The 20,350-nt window shown below is 25.9% G+C and overlaps 2 protein-coding genes across 4 annotated transcripts in view; one reads left to right on the top strand and one right to left on the bottom strand.

The window, feature by feature from the left end:
• Positions 1-5,804: 5,804 nt before the first annotated feature.
• On the top strand, positions 5,805-6,914 carry LOC136082593 (uncharacterized). The gene has a single exon (XM_065802010.1). It carries the CDS (start codon positions 5,805-5,807, stop codon positions 6,912-6,914), a length of 1,110 nt encoding a protein of 369 aa, XP_065658082.1.
• Positions 6,915-10,474: 3,560 nt separating this feature from the next.
• Positions 10,475-20,350, bottom strand: part of LOC101238289 (adhesion G protein-coupled receptor E3) — a 70,093-nt gene continuing 60,217 nt past the window's right edge. For all 3 annotated transcript variants that reach the window (XM_065801218.1, XM_065801219.1, XM_065801220.1), the window contains exons 15-22: positions 20,011-20,110; positions 19,216-19,378; positions 16,254-16,323; positions 16,101-16,167; positions 14,388-14,470; positions 13,593-13,761; positions 11,391-11,510; positions 10,475-10,803 (exon numbers count right to left, since the gene is read on the bottom strand). In XM_065801218.1, the coding sequence (XP_065657290.1) occupies positions 10,786-10,803; positions 11,391-11,510; positions 13,593-13,761; positions 14,388-14,470; positions 16,101-16,167; positions 16,254-16,323; positions 19,216-19,378; positions 20,011-20,110 (790 nt within the window). In that variant the 3' untranslated portion in view covers positions 10,475-10,785. The remainder of the gene's footprint in view (positions 10,804-11,390; positions 11,511-13,592; positions 13,762-14,387; positions 14,471-16,100; positions 16,168-16,253; positions 16,324-19,215; positions 19,379-20,010; positions 20,111-20,350) is intronic.

The following is a 20,350-nucleotide window of genomic DNA, read 5'->3' as shown; positions in this document are numbered from 1 at the left end:
GAAAAGACGGCTACTATTTAATCAATGTACGAGTGATTTATTTATGCATAGAAAATTAGTGTCGAAGATTAGTACGATTGTTAATATAGGATGAAAACCAATCATTAGCCATACCCCGTATACCATAGTGCTACAATTAAAATCTAATGATCAACTGTATCAAATGCTTTTTGGAGATCAATAAAGACGCCACAAGCAAAAAAACCACTATCAATTCCACCATGAATCATGCTAATAAGTGCATGGGAAGTAGAGTGTTTTAAACGAAATCGAAACTGACAGCCGTAGAGACACTTATCAAGAATTATCAACAAAGTAATAGATACAAGAATATATTATTTTTTCAAGAATTTTGCTGATATTGGATAATAATGATATTGGTCTATAGTTATTGCAGTCAGGTTTTGAGTCCTTTTTTACGGATTGGTTTAACAGATGCAGTTTTTAAAATATTAGGAAATATATCAGTAGCGAATAAGAGATTAAATAGTTTAGAAAGTACTGAAGAAATATCATTAGCACGAAGTTTCAGAACAAAGGTTGGAACGCTGTTTGGACCAGAAGCCTTGCCATCATTTAGAGAAAGAATAACTGATACTACTTCTTTTTTTCAGTAGGTTTAATAAAAAGAGAGTCAGGGTTTGATGTTTTTAAACACTTATGGAAGTCAGTATAAGATGAATGAATATTTTTTTGCAGTTCTTCAGGGATTGAAATAAAAAAGAAGTTGAAAATTTCAGAGATTTTAACTGGATCATTTACAATGGTGTTGTTTGAAGATATACAAGATGGATATGAGATATCATTAGAAAGTATATTCAAGAGAGTTCTAATACCCTTCCACGTAGCTCTCAAACTATTGCTATTGGTAGTAAAGTAGTTAGAAAAGCGGTTTTTCTTGCTTCTTCGATTAAGTGTTACAAGTAAATTTTTATAGGTTATGTAAGTTTTTTCAAGAATTAGTTTACCATGAAGATTTTTTGTTTTAAGGAATTTCTTAAATATATTATTTCGTTTTTTTTATCGAGGTTAAAATTGCTGAAGTATAGCTCCGAGTTGAGCCACGATTACTTAGTTTTTTTTTAGTGGCGCGTGTTTGTCTAGAACAGAGCTAAAGGCAGTGAAGAAATCTTCAAATGATTTATTTGTATTACTATTGGAAACTTTGATTACTTTATCCCGATTGATTTCCAAGTAACTTTTCTGGAGTTTTTCACTATTTAATTTTTTGAAGTTTCGAAGAATAATATTGCTTTTTCTAGAGTTAATAATTCTTTTTTTAAAAGATGAATAAATTAGAAACTGTGGCAAATGATTCGATATTCTAATAGTTAGATTGCCTGAAAAAATATCTTTAGAAATTAAATTATCAACTAAAGTGCTTGAGTGATTGGTAATTCTTGTCGGTAAAGATATAAAAGGAAGGAAGTTGTTTGTAACAATGGTGTTCAAATACTCCGAGATTGAATTATCTGAGTTTGCTTTTATAAGATCTATATGAAAATAACCCATTATAAAGATAGTTTTATTTTTTTCAACAGCAAGTTTTTCAAATAGAATAGCTAGATATGAAACAATAAATTCATTAATATCCATGTTAGGATGGCGATAAACACAGCCTACAATGATATTAGACTTTTTAGGGAAAATCTTTTCAACAAATTCAGACTCTATGAATTGGGGTTTATACATAAGTAAATCATTTCTAGATTTATAAACTAGTTTATAAGAATTATAAAGTAGAGCACCTCCAAATGAAGTTTTTGTTAGAGTATGTTCATAAACATATCCACTAAGATTAATTGGAGTTGTTGGAAGTAAATCAGATTTCAGCTTAGTTTCTGTAATTCCGATTAAACTAAATTCTTAATTTATTAAAGATAAAAGTAAGGTTAATTTGTCAAAATGTTTAACTAATGAAACGATATTTAATAAAATAGAGAAAAAAAAAAAATATTGATGTTTGAAGAGTTAAGTTATTCAATATCAATGTATTTACAATTGATTGGATTCTCAACTATATCGTATCATCATCGTTGTTGTTATTTAGCTGATAAGTAAAGTAATTATTAAGTTGATTAAAAGTATCAGATTCTTGGGAGCAGAGAAAGAGGAAAAGGTCACTAACAAGTGGTTCTTCACCTATAAAATGACAGGATGCGATGAAAAGCTTTTTAGCATTTAAGCCACAATTTAATGGTTACTTAATATAATATAACGTTACAATCTTGTTTGATAATAAGGTAATTACTGTCTATTATACAATTGTTTCAGTTACAAAATTCAAAAGTAGTTAACTACTTTAATCACAAAATTTTAAGCTAAAATGTATTATTAATTAATTAAAACTACCGTTATAAGAGCAGTTAGAACCTTGTTATATTGAAGATATGACTATTTCACTATGACAAGGTTCTTACTGCATTTTGGGGATATTTATTTTTCAGTGAAGAGTGAAATATTTTTTAATTAATTATTTTTTAAATAATGATACTAAAGGCATGGGTAAAAAATATTATCAATTGATACTATTAAATTTTTATGGTAGAAACATAACAATTTTTGACATCGATTTACTCAAAACTACTCATGAATCAGTTAGAGTCTTGTCAAACCAACGCGACGCGGTTGAGCAGACAAAAAATAAGGCATATTTTTTTGCTCATAACAGGGACTCTAATGCCATCATTGTTGTTATTTAGTTGTTATCATCTAGTTGTTATTTAGTGGTATTTTTACAATTCGTGCATTTTTATTCCGAATAGGGGAGACCGGGGCTAGTTGGCCACAGGGGTAAGTTGACGAACTGCGTTTATCTTTAGAGCCTTTCATCAGAAAGTGACAAAAATTACTCAGAAACTTCCTCATTGACCATTTCATCATTCACTGTAGTATTGTCAGGATTCGCGCATGCACATGGGAGATATTGAGATTTATGCGTTATTTGGACAAAAACGTAACTTTTAGAACATCGCTTCCTTTTTTCTTTACAAAGAAAATATTTAGTCGTATGAAAAAAAAATTATTGTAAAAGTTCCAGTCACAATTGGTTTACTATATCCAGTCAGACTTTTTTTTCAAAGCTGCCGTTTTTCAGGATCTATAGACTGTTTATTAAAAAAAAAGCTTTCGGGGTAAGTTGACGTATTTTTCACGGGGTAAGTTGGCTCATAGCATTTACTATGGAAAAAAATATTTATTTTTATAAATTTATTATTATTTTTTTTAATTTTTAACAATATTGAAAATATTTATTCTTACAAAAAAATAAAAAAATAAATTTTTTTTAGTTTTTTTTCCCGCAGATAAAAGGTGGGCTACTGTTTGGCTTTTATACGGACTAATATTTGGTACCAGCTAAAAGTAATCTTAAATTTTGGGATAAAATTGTTGCAAAAATAATTTTAAAAAAATTTCTAATAATTTTGCACTTAATAGTGCATTAATAATCATTTTTATAGTTTTCGCCAACTTACCCCGTGGTGGGGTAAATTGGCGCAAATTTTTTTTTTTTTTTTGAGGGCCCGGAAAAGCCCCAAGAATTTTTTTTTGTAAATGAATGCAAATTTTATAAGATACCCTAATCCATACTCTTTAAGACTACACTTTAATATTTTTAAAAAAATGTACTGTTAGGGCTACAGAGCTCATAGAGTAAAAACAGAGCCAACTAGCCCCGGTCTCCCCTACTAAAGTTTAAAACTCAAATACAAAAAAATTAGAAGATTTCTTTTAGTCATTAAAATATTTTTTATTACGATAAATTCTTATTAAAAAAAAAAATACTAAATGTTGTCCGGCGCCCCTTCAAACTTGGCGTCCAGGTTAATTTACCGTGGCTCTAAGCTTAAAGGGGCATTGGACAATAGGGTGTGTCAATTTTTATGGTAAAATGCACTTTTTTAAATCTAGAATAAAGAGTAGTGAAAAAATATAATTTTTTAAAATATTTTTAAAAATTAAATTATTTCAGTGCAAGTGCTAGCTTGGTAATTTTTCACTTTATTATTACTTATTTTGGTTACTACCAAAATAAGTTCTAAAAATGCGTAACTATATATTTCTTTTCATTTATACTTCATATTCGGACGATAAGGAAAGCTTCGGTAAACTTATTTAGGTTATTAAAGATGTCAAATGGAATAAGGAATGCATTATTTATTAAAATGAGCAAACTTGTAGGCAAAGGAAAAGAACTTTATGTATCTGAGCTTCCAACTGTTAGATATATCTTACGATATGGTATACTGTTAAGAGAAATTAGTGAAAAAAAGACGAGGAACTATACTGTAGATCAGCTAATAACTGATATGGTACCAGCTGTACTTGGTCAATGGTTAAAGGCAAATGCACTTTTTGTATATCCAGTTGTAATCTATGAAAAAACAATTTTTAAAAAAACTCAGATATTTATGGAAATCGGCTGTTGATTTTAGTAATGGATGTGGAAAAAAGCTGAAAAAGCAAAAAAAATTTTTAAGTTGGACAAACTTGTGGACATTTTACTATGTAAATGTAAATTTATTCTTTGTTCAGAGTACAAATATGCTTCAGAATGTATGGAAAAAATTAATATAAAATGCAAATGTAAGAGAGAAGAGAAAATAACAATTGTATAGCTTCAATTCATTTATTCTCACAGAACGAAAATAGAAAGCTTTGGAACTTTTCATATTGGTGGTGCAGATGGGAAAGAATCTAAAAAAATTGAAAAAAAAACAACAACAACAAAAAGTACCAATAATAAAGAAAAAAACGGTAGCTGGTTAATTAGAAGGCTTTATAAATTATTTTGTTTATACTACAATATAATATATACAAACATTTATTATAATATATATACATATATATATATATATATATATATATATATATATATATATATATATATATATATATATATATATATATATATATATATATATATATACATATATATATATATATATATACTAATTTAAAACATCAGATAATACGAATTCTCTCAATACTAAATAATTTAATTTATTTGAAATTTTCGCCGGATTATAGGCACCGGCCTATAATATAATACAATTACAAAAAATTGTACATAAGTTAATTCCGAAATCTTTACGAACCAATTGTCCTTGAAAATAAAATTAAAGACAAAGACTATAATCAAGTGATATTTATCACTGAAAAAGCTCGTGAAAATATGTTTATAAAATCTGAAGATCGGCTAATTAAAAAGTTTAAAATACTTCAAAGTAAATTCAGTTACAACAATAATAAATCAACAAAATACACTAAAAACGTGATTTTAATCATCAAAATCAAATCGATCTTCTGAATCTTGGTCCACACTTTGTACCTTCCTTGAGATCTATACCTTACATGGACATTATTACAACAACTGAATCGTCTGCCTTAAAACTCGAATATAATAAAGAAGTTGAAAAAGCGCAAGCCTTAAGGAAAAATGTAATGAGAGAACTTAAAATGGGCAAAAAAATAAATCATAATCTAACAAGAGATCAAAGAAAAACTTTTAAAGAAATTAATCAAGACATGAAAATTGATATTTATCCATTTGATAAAGGAATAGGAGTTGTGAGAATAGGACATGATAAAGCAATTGAAAAAATTAGAGAACAGATTGGCCCAACAAAAATTATTAGTATTGATCCCACTAAGCAATTAAAATAAAGTCTTTCCTTTCGAAGCTAAACAACAAAAAGAAACGTTTTTCTAAAGATGAATATGAAAGCATATATCCAAGCGATCCTGTTCCACCACGTTTGTATGAGTTAATTAAAGCTCATAAACAAGATAAATTTTATCCGATGAGAGTCGTTGTATCAACTATTGGCACACCTTGTTATGGAATTTCGAATTACTTGGTTAGAAAAATACAACTGGTCTTAAATGAAAATCCTATTAGGTTAAAAATTTTTATTAACAAAACTAAGTCGTGGTTAATTGACAAACATGAAATACAGGTATCCTTTGATATTGCGAATTTATACCCATCAATACCATTAAAAGAAGCAACTTTAGTACTTTTGAATCAATTAAATAAAAGCGTTTCTTTCAAAAACTCAACTAAGCTTACTTTAAATGAAACAAAACAACTAATTGAACCTTGTTTGTTTCGTTGTTATTTCTTGTGGAACGGTGAGATTCATGAGTTGGAGAATTCAGGCCCAATTGGATTGTCTTTTATGGTTGTTTTGGCTGAATCTTTTTTACAAAACCATGAGGAAAAGGCAGTAAAAATGGCAATGACAATGATTCCTTCAATTGATATTAAATCCTTTCATAGATATGTAGATGATAGCCACGCTAGGTTTTCTAACTTAAAGCAAGCGGAACTGTTCCAAACAATCTTTAACAGACAACATCCTTCTTTAAAATATACTATTGAAGTTAAAAACAAAAATAAGATACTTAACTTTTTGGATATAACTGTTATTAATAATACTCAAGGAAAATATGAGTTCAAAGTTTACAGGAAAGATGCTATAACCAATATCCAAATCAAACCTCATTCTAATCACGATCCCAAAATTTTAAAAGCAATATTCAACGGATATATATACAGAGCATACTCAATATGCAGCAAAAACCATTTAGAAGATGAGATAAATTTTTTAATTCAAGTGTTTACTGAAAATGGGCACGATGAAAAAATGCTTAAAGATATTTCGTATCACATTCGAAAAAAACGTTTAGCAAATAAAAATGAAATTCTATCAAACTCTAATAACCTTCCTACAATTTCTTTACCATGGATACCAATAATATCTCCCAGACTTAGAAGAATATTCAGAAAAGCTGGTTATAGAACTGTTTTTAAGTCAAATGCTAACCTAAAAACGCTATTAACGTCTAGAAGTAAATCAAAATCACCACGCAACAGCCAACCTGGAACCTATCTAATTAAGTGCAAATGATCCATGGTGTTTGTTGGTGAATCAAAACTTCAAATAAGAACAAGGGTTCAACAACACCAAAAATTTTTGACTGATGGCAAGTTAAACCAGTCAGCATTAGCTTTGCATAAATTAAATTGCGGTGAGGATATTGAATGGGAAAGGGCAGAAACACTTAAAGTTGAGGATAAAAAATTTGAAAGAAAAGTCCGTGAAGCCTTGAAAATACAAAAACATCAATGTTCTCCAATGTATGGTGGTATGAATTTGGACAATATATTAAAACAAATTTTTGGACTTCATTTTTTTCATACTTATGTAAAAGAAGCCATTATAAAGGTGACGTCAAAATTTAAAAAAACTTTTTTGTTGTTATTTAACGGTCACATAATATATATATATATATATATATATATATATATATATATATATATATATATATATATATATATATATATATATATATATATATATATATATATATATATATTACTTTTATTTTAAGCCAGATGAAACAAATGATAAACTTGAAAAATTAGATTGTCTGAACGGAAATGAATCTGTATTTTTTTTTCAGTCACACATAGGGCAAGTAAATTTAAAACTATTATTCTCTATCAAAATATCTATTTCATTGTAAAAGTTTTGTTTATTTATATTTAAATGGGTTGCAATTATTAGGTCGAGTTAAAAATTTATATTGTATTTTTGTAGAAAAATATGAATTGAGTAGGTAGGGTGTTAAAAAAGTTGTTGAATAATGTTTATAGACACAATAAAATTTGCATATATTTTTGTTTAGATACTGATTAAAAGTTAAAAAGAACTTATTTATATTTTTTAGGATTATGTACGTCACGAAATTGTTGAAACAGTTTACGCAAATAGATCCTCTACAGCATTTCAAGATGATAGTGAGCAGAATATAATCCAAGTAGATAGTCCAACTAACAGTAAATCTTCCCTGAATTAAACATTTTTAATGTATAATACTATTAAAATCAAAAATATTGCTCTGGCTAGCATGAGACATTTAACAAGTTTAAGAAAAGCAGCTGAAATAGCAACAGCTACTTTGATAGATGCAAAACTTATAAGCGAGAGTGATTTCCATCTTAATATAGATCATAACAAAATCAAAAGGGCTCAAGAAAAATTAGCAAATAAATTAGACAATCAGTTTGAGATAAACCTAGAAAAAAACCTAGTTACATGCCTTTTTTTTTTGATAGGAGAGTAGATGCAACAAAAATGTTTGTAGATGTGAATAAAAAAAATTTCCCTAGCTTTATTAAAGAGGAACATTACTCTGTTGTAAAAGACCCTGGGGATGACTATCTTTTTCATTTCCTTCCAGATATGACAGCTGGTAAAAAAAACAAAAACAGAAGTTATTGCAGATCACTTTGTTGACTGGTTAAAAAGTAAGAATCAAATTCAAAATCTTATGGCTATTGGAGGAGATAGCACAATTATAAATACAGGTTGGGCAGGTGGTAGGAAAAAAGTTAAGCAAAAGGTTAGTTTGGATTGTTTGTGATCTACACACTGGTGAGTTAGGGTTAAGGCATTTAATTAAAAATTTAGATTTAGGCGCAACACTTTCTTATAATAAATGGTCTGAACCACTTTGGAAAATGCTTGACACAGAAAAAAACCCAGTTACATGCCTTTTTTGAGATTGAAATCAATTCAAACTTCACAATAATAAATTTAGGTCCTCCTTTAATATATCTTAATCAGGAGATTATTAAGGATTTAAGCACTGCTAAAAGTTATGCCTATCAAATTTGTTAAGCAATAATATAGTTTCCAGGTTAGCAATGCTGGAAATCGGACCAGTCTGTCACAGTAGATGGCTAACAACAGCACTTCTATTTTGTAGAATTTGGGTGTCAAATTATGGGCTTACTGGTGAAAATCTAGAAAACTTACAAATGATTGTAAATTTTATTGTTTGTGCTTACATATCTAACTGGTTTAACATTAAAGTGAAATCAAATTGGATAGCGGGCCTAGACATGTTTTGTGACAACTCGAGCTACTTAGAACACAGAATAAAAATGTTTTAGATATTGTTATGCCAACAATTAGGCAATCAGTGTGGTATGCACATTTGGAAGCCATTTCACAAGCCATCATTTTTAACAAAATACTGAAGAAAGAAAAGATGTTATAACTAAGATTCTTAAGATTCGAGGAGAAGGAGATAATGTAACTCAAGTTGGAGATAGTAGTATCAGAGTAAGAAAAACACAAGAAATAAATCCTAATGCTGATCAGCTAGGAGACCTTATAACATGGGACTTAAATGTAACTGAGCTACCATTTACCTGCACTCTTACATCTGCAACCATCAAAGAGTTTGTAAGCTATCCTATGGAAGTTTCTTCTTGGACTTCTCATACACAATCAGTTGAAAGATGCATCAAAATGGTAACTGAAGCTGCAGGCCATGTTTACACACACGAGCGAAGATAATCTTATATTCGTACTCAGCTTGCAAGTAGACATTTAATGTCAAGAAATAGAAGCAAAAAAGATTTTGGGAAAAGGTATTATTTTAGGGCCTCTTTTCAAATTAAAGGAGTTTTGTAATACCTAATTGTAGAAGGTTTTTTAGAACTTTAAGCGCTTGGTAAATAAAAAAACACCTGTTTTTTTTTATTTTTTGGGAGGAGGGGGGGCTCTAGCCACGACATTGCCTTATAAAAATGACTATTAGGTAACACCAGCGCTTTCTTAATATAATTATGCATTTTTAAATTTCAGTATTATTAAGAACGTTGTACATCATGATAATAGATACAAAAACAATTATCAGTGCAATTTCATTAAAAAAATAATTAAAAAAATAATAAACGTTAAAATGACCAAAAGTGTAAAAATTTATATCAAAATTTACCGAGCTAGCGCTTAATGAAATTTTTAAAATGTTCTTAATCATAAAAATACTTTTTTTCACTACTCTTTTTTGATATTTGAAGAAAAAAAATATCGACACACCCTATTGGACAACCTCTCAAAGGTTGATGTCTAGTATGTCAATAATTGGAGACAAAACAAGTCACTTGATGAAGGTACAGAAAAAAATTGGTTCCTCATAAAACTTTATTTTGAAAGATTGTAATAGAAAGATCACTTTAATGTTGACAAAAAAATCCCTTGCATTTGAAGGTCATAGTGAAATCTTTGAAGATGTAGTTTACAATGACATTTTTTTTGTCTCATAATTATTTGCTATTAAACTAAGACGTTATAATAAACAAGTACTCAACAAGCCCAAAAGCACAATAAAATGTTTTAACTCAGCAATCCAAAATGATTTGATGTTTAAGCTAAAATTTAGAAAACATTTTTATATTAAAAGCAATTGAATCCCTCTCTTTCACACAGCTCAAGACTAAAAAGGACCAACTAAGTTTAATTCTTTGATGCGTTCGCATAATTCATAAACAGGACACTCAACCTTGTCAAATAGAGATTAAAGAAACATTTTTAGGTTTTTATTTGGCAGTAAGTTTAAACAATCAACTATTATTTCATAAAGATATGTTTTATTGAATAGAAATAAAAAGAAAGTATTGTATATTTTATATTTTCTAGTTATGCCTCTGATTTTCCGTAATAAAAACTTTGTTTAAACAACTTTTATTTGCACAAATAACTTCCTTAAAAATAAAATTACTTTTATTTAATGTTTGAAAAAAGTGTTTAGTCAATAAATTTTGTTTGTTTTTAGTCAATAAATTTTGTTTGTTTTTAGTCAATAAATTTTGGTAATAGCAATTTCTTTACTTGTTCGTTTTCGCCTTTTTGTTACCAGTCCTTTTTTGTTCCTCATTTTACTCTTTCTAGATATATTAACGTTCTTCAGTTTGATCGTGAATTTTCAGCATTTTGTGCTCATCTGCAAAATAAATAAAAAATATATGCATAAAAATTTTCACTATTTTGTACTGATCATCATACAAAAATCATTTGTATTGAGATTGTGTAAAAAAAAGTACAAAAACTTTTTATTTTGTATCAATAAACAAAATAAAATTGAAAATATGCTAACTCTCACCCCATTCAAGCAGACACTAAATTCGTAGTTACCCTATGAATTTAGTCAATCAAATACCACTAACTGCATTCACTAACTGTGCGTAATTTAAATAATAGCATGTTTTTAATAATGTGTAAACCGTTTAAAATATACTTCTTTTAACATTTGTTTATAATAGTCAATATAGCTAAATTTTACAGAAACTGATGATGGTGTATAATATTTGATGCACATTTCTCAATTTTGGTCCACACTAATATACATGTACATGAATTATGTTACCGTGGCAACTGTAGTACCATGATAAAAATTAAAGTTTCACGAAAACTTTTTTTATTGAAAACCAAATAAATAGAATAAATTTCAATAAAAATGAAAAAAAAGATATTAATAATAGTATAACATAACTATAATATAATAATAAAAAACTAATAGAAAACGTTTACCCGTTTTTTCCTAAGAAAAATTGAATATTTCTGATTTGGAGATACTGCAGTGGGATTACTTCTTGATAAATATGGATAGGTTTTTTCTAATCCGAATAAATCTCTCCAAGCTGAACGAACCTTGAATACATTTTTAATTTATTAGTATTATTTACTTATATGCAATGCATAATTATGTCTAATGCATATTAATAATGCATATATTACTAAATTTATAAGATTTGATAAAGACACTAATAATAAGGGGTCGTCTATGAATTACGTCACGTTCTAAGGAAGGGAGGAGGGGGTTGTGTTTCGTGGCGACTCATACAAGACTTGTTACTAAAGAGTTACAAAGTTGTGACAAAGGGGTGGGGGTGGAGGGGGTTCAAAACTGTCGAAAATTACGTGACGTAATTTATGGACGACCCTTAAGACATTCATAAGATAAACTATATAAGAAGACTTTATGAATTTTATAAAGTCTTTTTTAGAGAAGACTTTATAAAATTTATAAAGTTGAGCTAATGATATGCTAATTCACCTCCCCAAGGCCCGAGGGGGGCCACTACAGTCGAGGAGGATACTCATTTTTTTTTTTTTTTATTTTTTTTATTTTTTTTATTTTTTTTTTTTTAGTCATTATTCGTGGTGCAACCCTCTCTCAACTCTTTAACTCCGAAACACGAACCTTGCCGAGCAAGGCCGCTGCGCGGAGAAACTAAGTTGAGCGCGGTACTACCAGGGACGTGGTGGGAGTCGAACTCCGAACCTCTCGCTTACAAAGCGAGCGCTCTTACCACTACACCACTACCGCATGTATATACATATATATATATATATATATATAGATATATGTATATATATATATATATATATATATATATATATATATATATATATATATACATATATATATTTATATATATATATATATATATATATATATATATATATATATATATATATATATATATATATATATATATATATATATATATATATATATATATATATATATATATATAGGTATATATATATATACATATATATATATATACATATATATATATATATATATATATATATATATATATATATATATATATATATATATATATATATATATATATATATATGTATAAATTTAAATAAAATATGCTTGCTGAGCATGAAAAAAAGAGCTCTAAACTATGGGAATTGATAGTATACAATTTGAACATTTGTTGACATTTTAAGTACTTGTCCCAATTCATGAACAAGAAAAACAAAAAACAAATTTAGAAATGCTTTTTGAAAATTCTCAATATTTAATTACTAAATCTCGATATTACTAAATGTGTATAACGAATATCTTTTTATTTTTAAAGTTTTTTCTGCAACAGACGCCTAATATTTAAAAATAAAATATTATTTCTGTACTTATATAAAAAGTTGGCAGAACGAAAAAAGATAAATCTAACTTTGTTTTTTTTCTCACTTTTGTGAAACAGTGTATTGAATAAACAAAAAAAAAAGTTTTTGTAGAAAACTTTTTTCACTTTTAGGGACAACTTGTACAACTAGTAGAGCTCTAAACTATGGGAATTGATAGTATACAATTTGAACATTTGTTGACATTTTAAGTACTTGTCCCAATTCATGAACAAGAAAAACAAAAAACAAATTTAGAAATGCTTTTTGAAAATTCTATTAAAGTTTGTTATATTAACAGTTATATTATATATAACAGTTATATATAATATAACTATTATATAAGTATTATATCAAAGTTTATTATATATAACAGGTTATTGTGATTATTTTTATTTTATTAACAGAAATGTAAGATGAGAAAGATTCCAAATTTTTTGTGTGGAAAAAAGTGCGATAAACATTGTTTATACATTATACACTGTAAAATTGTAGTAAACTATTGAATACAAATACACTGACCAGAATCTGACGTAATCAGAATGCTTTGACTGAAACTTATAATTAGCATAGAGTTATAAATATAATTATAGGCACAAATATGTGTGTATAAATACTAAATTTAGTGTGATAAATTTAGTGTGTATACACATATACTTAATAAAGTAAATATAGTAGAATTATTCTAAAAATCTTTGTTTTTTTTAAAAAAATGTTCAAAATTTCTTTTCATTAAGAGATGATAAAATAAAGAGTAAAATAGAGCAAAAAACAAACTTTTAATAATAAATAAAAAAGTTAACTTACTTTAGCATCTACCAAGCAGTGGAAAACAAAAATAGAAAAGCCCTGCAGACTGTTCACAATTGTAAATATATAACCAAAAAAAAGAGTATCTGCATTAATATAGAATACACCAACTATCCAAGTAATTCCAAGAATGCAAAGCACTAAAGATGCACTTTTAATCCAGAACCTATAAAGAATATTTAAAAACCATAATGGTAGTAGTTATAAACTAAAAAGCAAAATCTTTTAAAACCAAAGTCTCCTTTGCTTCTGAATAAAAGTCTACTTTGGTTTATCTCATAAAATTTTCTTAAAATGATTGCAGTACTGTTTAAATAAATCATGGCTTACTGTAACTGCAATTGTTGGGTTTTTGTTTTTGTGGTAAAAAGATAAAAAATAAATTAAGATATAGAGATATTTTTAAGATATATTAAAGAATATTATTATGGGCTTTCCAAAAATACCTGCTAATAATTTTTTACAGATTCATTCCAAATACTGGATTTTATATACATTTTTATAAATGTTCATCTTTTAATAAAATTTTACAAAAAATCAAATATCGGGTTTGATTTTTTGTAAAATTTACTAAAAGAGGAACATTTATAAGAATCAAACTTTAATGCAACAATTTTTCAGGATTTAATAAAGGAAAAAGGAATAATGTGACAATTTTTTCAAAATTAAATTTAGGTATAGAAACATTATAGAATAATGCAACAATATTCTAAAATAAACAAGATTTTTTTTATTTTGAGATGTAAAATAAACTTTTGTAAAAAACTTATAAAAAATAAATATTACACAAACCAAATTAAAGCTGCATTTGAACTACGTTTCTTTGATTTTGATGAAACCACTAGTAGAGTTTTAATGAATATGTAAAAATTGATCTAAATTAAAAATAACTAAATTTAATACATTAAAACTAGTTGCTAAGCAACCAACTAAAGTACCACAGTTTAATAAAGTTTAAATACTGTAAATAGAAAAACGCCTAAAAACTCTAAATATGTTTACTGCCTAGGATATAGAATGCTGGATTTCCTTGACTCAATTCAAGCTTTTTTGCGTGTATCTTTTTGGTTATATCTATTCAACTTTTTGCTTGTACCTATTTGGCTCTATCTACTATTTCCTAATGACATACAGGTATTTTGAGAATAATTTTATAGATTTTACACTTTAAACTCTGTAATTCTTTGGAAAATTCGAAATAGCCCCATGCCTCAGATCTTCTAGTTGTGCTTACATCTTTAAACTTATCCATATTATTTATTTCCCACAACTAAAACTTTTATTAGCTTGTCTTTTATTAGCTATATTAACTCGTTTTTTTTTTTTTAATCTATAAATTTTAACAAACTATTTCACCATGATATTTCCTAAACACTTAAAAGTATATAACTATTAGTATTTCTTAAACAATTAAAAGTATATAACGTACACAACTATTTTAATTTTAAAACATTCTTAATCATTTGTTTACATATTCAATTTTTGACTTTAAAAGTGTTGCTTTTGAAAAAAAGTATTGCACAACAAAAGTTAAGAGTAAAGAAAGCTGTCTAAAAAAGTAACAATTTAAAAAAGATTTTGGTTTAACTGTTAAAATTGATAATAAAAAAACCTAACTTTCATATATATACATGTTTAAACTTTTAGAGAAAAAAAGTTTGAACTTGAACCACTTTAAAATTGGCAAAAGTTTGAATGTTTGAACATGAATAAGTTCGAACTGGAAGCCCTATATATAGCAGATATATATATATATATATATACATATATATATATATATATATATATATATATATATATATATATATATATATATATATATATATATATATATATATATATATATATATATATATAAACACACACTATATGTACTATTAGGTCTTTACATTTTCTCTGCATCTGTACACATAATTTTTTTTATCATGTTGGGTCTGAAATGAAGTGAAATCATATGAAAATTTTAAAAATTATAATTATATTATAAAAAAACTTACTAAAAAATTATTGTCAAAAAAATTGGTAAAAATCCGCTTTTCCTCTTTAAGTTAATAAACTTTATTTTTCATGCTATTAAACCTAACATTTATTTTTATATAATATAGTTATTATTTTTAAAATTTTCATATCATTTTGCTTCACTAGGTACACTTTAAAAAAAATTTTGTTGTTGATAATTTTTGGAACTTGTTATATGTTTAAAGGTCTTGGGGACACCTAAAAATATTTTTTATTCAAAAAATTTTCAAAACCAGTGTTTTTTTTATCATATAGAATACATAAAGGGGGTACCAGCATATATTTTTCAAAACTGTTCTTATTTGGGACTAATATAATACCTAATATACACGATAATATACACTATAATGTAAAAAAAATTTTTTTTCAGAAGTGAGCAAGTTAGAACTTATTTTAACTTAAGTATGAAATTAGGATTTATTTTTTATATTTACTACCACAATTTTATTTTTATAAAACAAAAAGTTTTTTAAATTCAGTAAATACCAAAATAATCAGGGTTACAGGTCCAACAAAACTCCAAGTAAACCCATTTCGTGCTGACAACCAACAACTAAATAAATATACACTAAAATTACATACAAATTTAAAACATGAATAAAGCAAGTTGAACAGATTTTACTAAATATTTTAACTCACTGGTTAAGATTTTTACCATAAGCACGGATATCAATGGCCAAGTTCAATGTTACAATCAAAATAGGCAAAGCTATAAAATATTTATATAAAAGCAAAAAATATATAGAGGATAATATATATATATATATATATATATATATATATATATATATATATATATATATATATATATATATATATATATATATATATATATATATATATATATATATATATATATATATATATATATATATATATATATATATATATATATATATATATAAAATGTAAGCAACATCTTTAATAGTATGTGTAATAATATTATAAGCATTAAAACATCATATATGGTATCATACTATTTATTTCTTTTTTAAGTAATAATTCGGCTCATATATATATATATATATATATATATATATATATATATATATATATATATATATATATATATATATATATATATATATATATATATATATATATATATATATATATATATGTGCACTAATTACTTTTTTAATTAAGTAATGTTTAAAGTGGCACATAAAATTAGTATTGCAAATCCTGCATTTTGAAAATATTTAAAATACTTTGTGCATATTTATATTTATATATATGCACAGTAGTTGACCATCAAATTAGGACCTCTCATTTATTTTACAACTTATTTAAAATAGACAGGTTTAATTCACACCTGATAAGGTAGGTTATTTGTATATGATAGATAAGTTGTCATTTGTACATGATAAAGTATTTTGTTATTTTTTGTTAAATGTCAAATTCATTCTGTTCTCAGTTAAAGGTCTGAAAAATCAGTTGCTTCCCTACATGGTAGATTAAGGAAAAAAATTGGAAACTGTTTATGCAAGATGGTGCAACTTACCACAAAGCAAAAGTGTTGTGGTTTATTTAAAAAAGCATAAAAATTGATGCATTACCATGACCAACCTTATATCTTATCTCAACCTTATTGGAAACATTAATAACAAAAAGCTATGTTTTGACTACCACTAGTCAACTTTAGTAAAATTAAACGTTTAAAATTTGTTTAAATACCTATAAAGATAATTTAAAAAAAAGTACTTAAATGTAATTATCTACAAACTGTTAATATTGCAAATAAAAAATACAACAAAATCTATTAATTTTAATGTACTTTTGTTTCTTCTTCAAATCATCAACTTTTCATATTAATGATATGAATCTTTTTCTATATAAACAGAAGACAAATTTCTATTGCTTTTACTATGGAAGAAGTAACTTCAAAAATATTGTTCTTAGTAGTAAAACTACATAAAATAACTTCTTTATTCAGCACTATCTTGGTTTGTCACTTTTTACAAAAAAAAACTATTATGATCTTAACACTAATTTTTATAGTTTTTCTCCATTTTCTTACACAGATAGTCATCAAATGCTCAATCTATAGAACATTAAAAATCAATAAAACTAAACTTGGGTTTCACTCCAATATAAACAACCTCTTAAAAGTATTTCATAGAAACATGTACCCATTTTAGCTAATTTTAAAAAATATATAACTCTTGTTTAAAACAAAATTAACACCAATACTCCATTGCAACTAAAAAATTTTATTGGAAAAAAATATCTGATTCAACTAAAAAAAAATGAAATCAAGTACTCAAATATATTGCGTTTGATAACTGTAGTGGTTCCAGAAGCAAGAGGTTCCGAGCTCCATCGCCACCATGTCCCTGGTAGTATCGCACTCAACTTGTTTCTCCGCACAACGACCTTGTTCGTCAAGTTTTGTGTTTTGGAGTTATAGAGTTGAGAGAGGATTATAACCACAATTAAGAAACCTCCTTGCCTGTAATGGCCTTCTCAGCCTTGGGAAGGTTAATTAACAAAAAAAAAAAAAAAAAAAAAAAATAAACAAAAAAAAACAACAGTTGAATTAAGTAGTTAAAACAGTTAAAATTTCAAAATTCTTTTCTTTTAAAGATCCCATTGCTCTCGAGTTCAAATCATTTGCGGTCTATAAACTTGTGTGTGCAGGATGTAACTCCTTAAGTTAAACTATTTAAGATGCAGATATCTAAGCAAAGAGAAAAAAGTCTCATATCTATAAACGTCTTCATGCTAATGAAAATTGTTTCATGCAATTAAATGATAAGTGTTTTTCCATTTTAGATAAAAAATTCATAAATTGGTTAAATAAACAAGTTAACAATGTCCGTATGATACTAGATATTTTTTTATTTGTTACTTCCTATTTATTCTTTACTATGTTTTGTTAAACTTTTAATACATTTAATTATAATAATATAATTATATTGTATTTAGTAATTGTAATATTAAAAGTTTGTACTATTACATTTTAATAATTATTACATTTTAATAATTTTAATAATTACATTTTATATTGATTTTTTTAACTACCTTTTATATGTATTTGAATAAATTTTAAACATTTAATTTTAACTAAAGATGACTGAAAAAAAGATGACTAGTGGAAAAACATGTATTGTTAATAAAATAGTTTTAATATTTAAAGAGGTTGTTTTGTATATATATATAAATATATAAATATATATATATATATATATATATATATATATATATATATATATATATATATATATATATAAAAATATATATATATATATATATATATATATATATATATATATATATATATATATATATATATATATGTAAATGTATATATATATAAATATATATATATATATATTTAATTTAACAATTTTAAAATATATTCTACATTTTATTTATGATTTTGTTTTGTCTATATATATATATATATATATATATATATATATATATATATATATATATATATATATATATATATCTCTATATATATTTATATAATATTTATATATATATAAATGAATTTTTTATTTGAAAATGCTAAAAAAAATTATGAATCTTTAAATGAAGGTGTTACCTTAATTTAAAGATTCATAATTTTTTAAAACATAACAATATTACTCACCCCAACACAATGCAATATATTTTAAGCATTTTCTCATTGAATTATTCAATACGCGAAAAACTTTAACAAGCATTAAGTAAAGAACAACTCCTTCAAATCCCATCATAAAAAATGAAACCAAAAAGAAATAATGCAGTGATGCACCAATTACTTGACAAACTATCTGTAAATATATATAAAACAATTTTTTTTTTTTAATTTTTTTTATTCTCAAACTTTTTCTTTAATTAAATATATGTACACATAAAAGAACACATAACGTACACATAAAGAACATATTTTGTTGCAGCTAGTATTAATATAATTTTGACTGTATTTGATTTTATTATTTTATACAACATAATCATAATGTGTTTCATTCTAGACCAGCCTTTGATCTTGACCAGTCATAGGTAAATGTACCTAGTCAAGTATAGGTAAATGAAGCTATTCAAAACCATACAATTTTATGTTGTTTATTAAAAAAAAAATTTAATTTTTTAAAGAATAAAAATTGTGGAATAAACTACTATACCTTATTATTTGCTCAGTGACGGATCCAGGAGGGAAGGGGCAGCGGGGGGGGGGGGGGGAAGGAGTTATGAAGTATGCAACCCCCCAACCAGAATCTAAAAGTCCTAAAAATATCTCAGAAATTGAGGACCTTTTTTTTTAAGGAGACAAAAATAGGGTGCAAATTAAAAAAATATTTCAACATCATCAAACCCCCCTCCCCCTTCCACCAAAAATTCCTGGATCTGTCACTGTATCTGCTTGATCATGATCAAACAAACAATGAAAAAAAAAATACTATACCTTATTATCTGCTCGATCAACAAACAAAAATATGAATTGTGAAATGAACAATGAAGCAACAACATGTTTATGTATAGTAGTTCGAATGGACTGGATAGATCTAAAAAGTAATTTTATGAAACATCTGAAACAACAGAATAGTTAAATTGTTATAAATAAACTGTAAAATAAATACTATAAAAGTAATGAAAAAAATAACTATCAGGCTTATGAAATTACAATTTTTTTTCATAGCTTAGGATGGCTCATAAAAAAATCAAAACTTGATCTTGATACCTGGTACTTAATTATTCAAATAGAAAAAAGTATAAAAAATACAAGTACTACAAACCATTCAACT

The sequence above is a fragment of the Hydra vulgaris genome, chromosome 07 (assembly GCF_038396675.1).
Source record: "Hydra vulgaris chromosome 07, alternate assembly HydraT2T_AEP".
Classification (NCBI taxonomy): Eukaryota; Metazoa; Cnidaria; class Hydrozoa; order Anthoathecata; family Hydridae; genus Hydra; species Hydra vulgaris.
Note: the sequence above shows the minus strand (reverse complement) of the source record. Positions and strands in the feature narration are given on the sequence as shown.

Excerpts from the sequence above, each read along its gene's own strand:
- LOC136082593 (XM_065802010.1), top strand. The coding sequence starts at position 5,805 with ATGAGAGTCGTTGTATCAACTATTGGCACACCTTGTTATGGAATTTCG.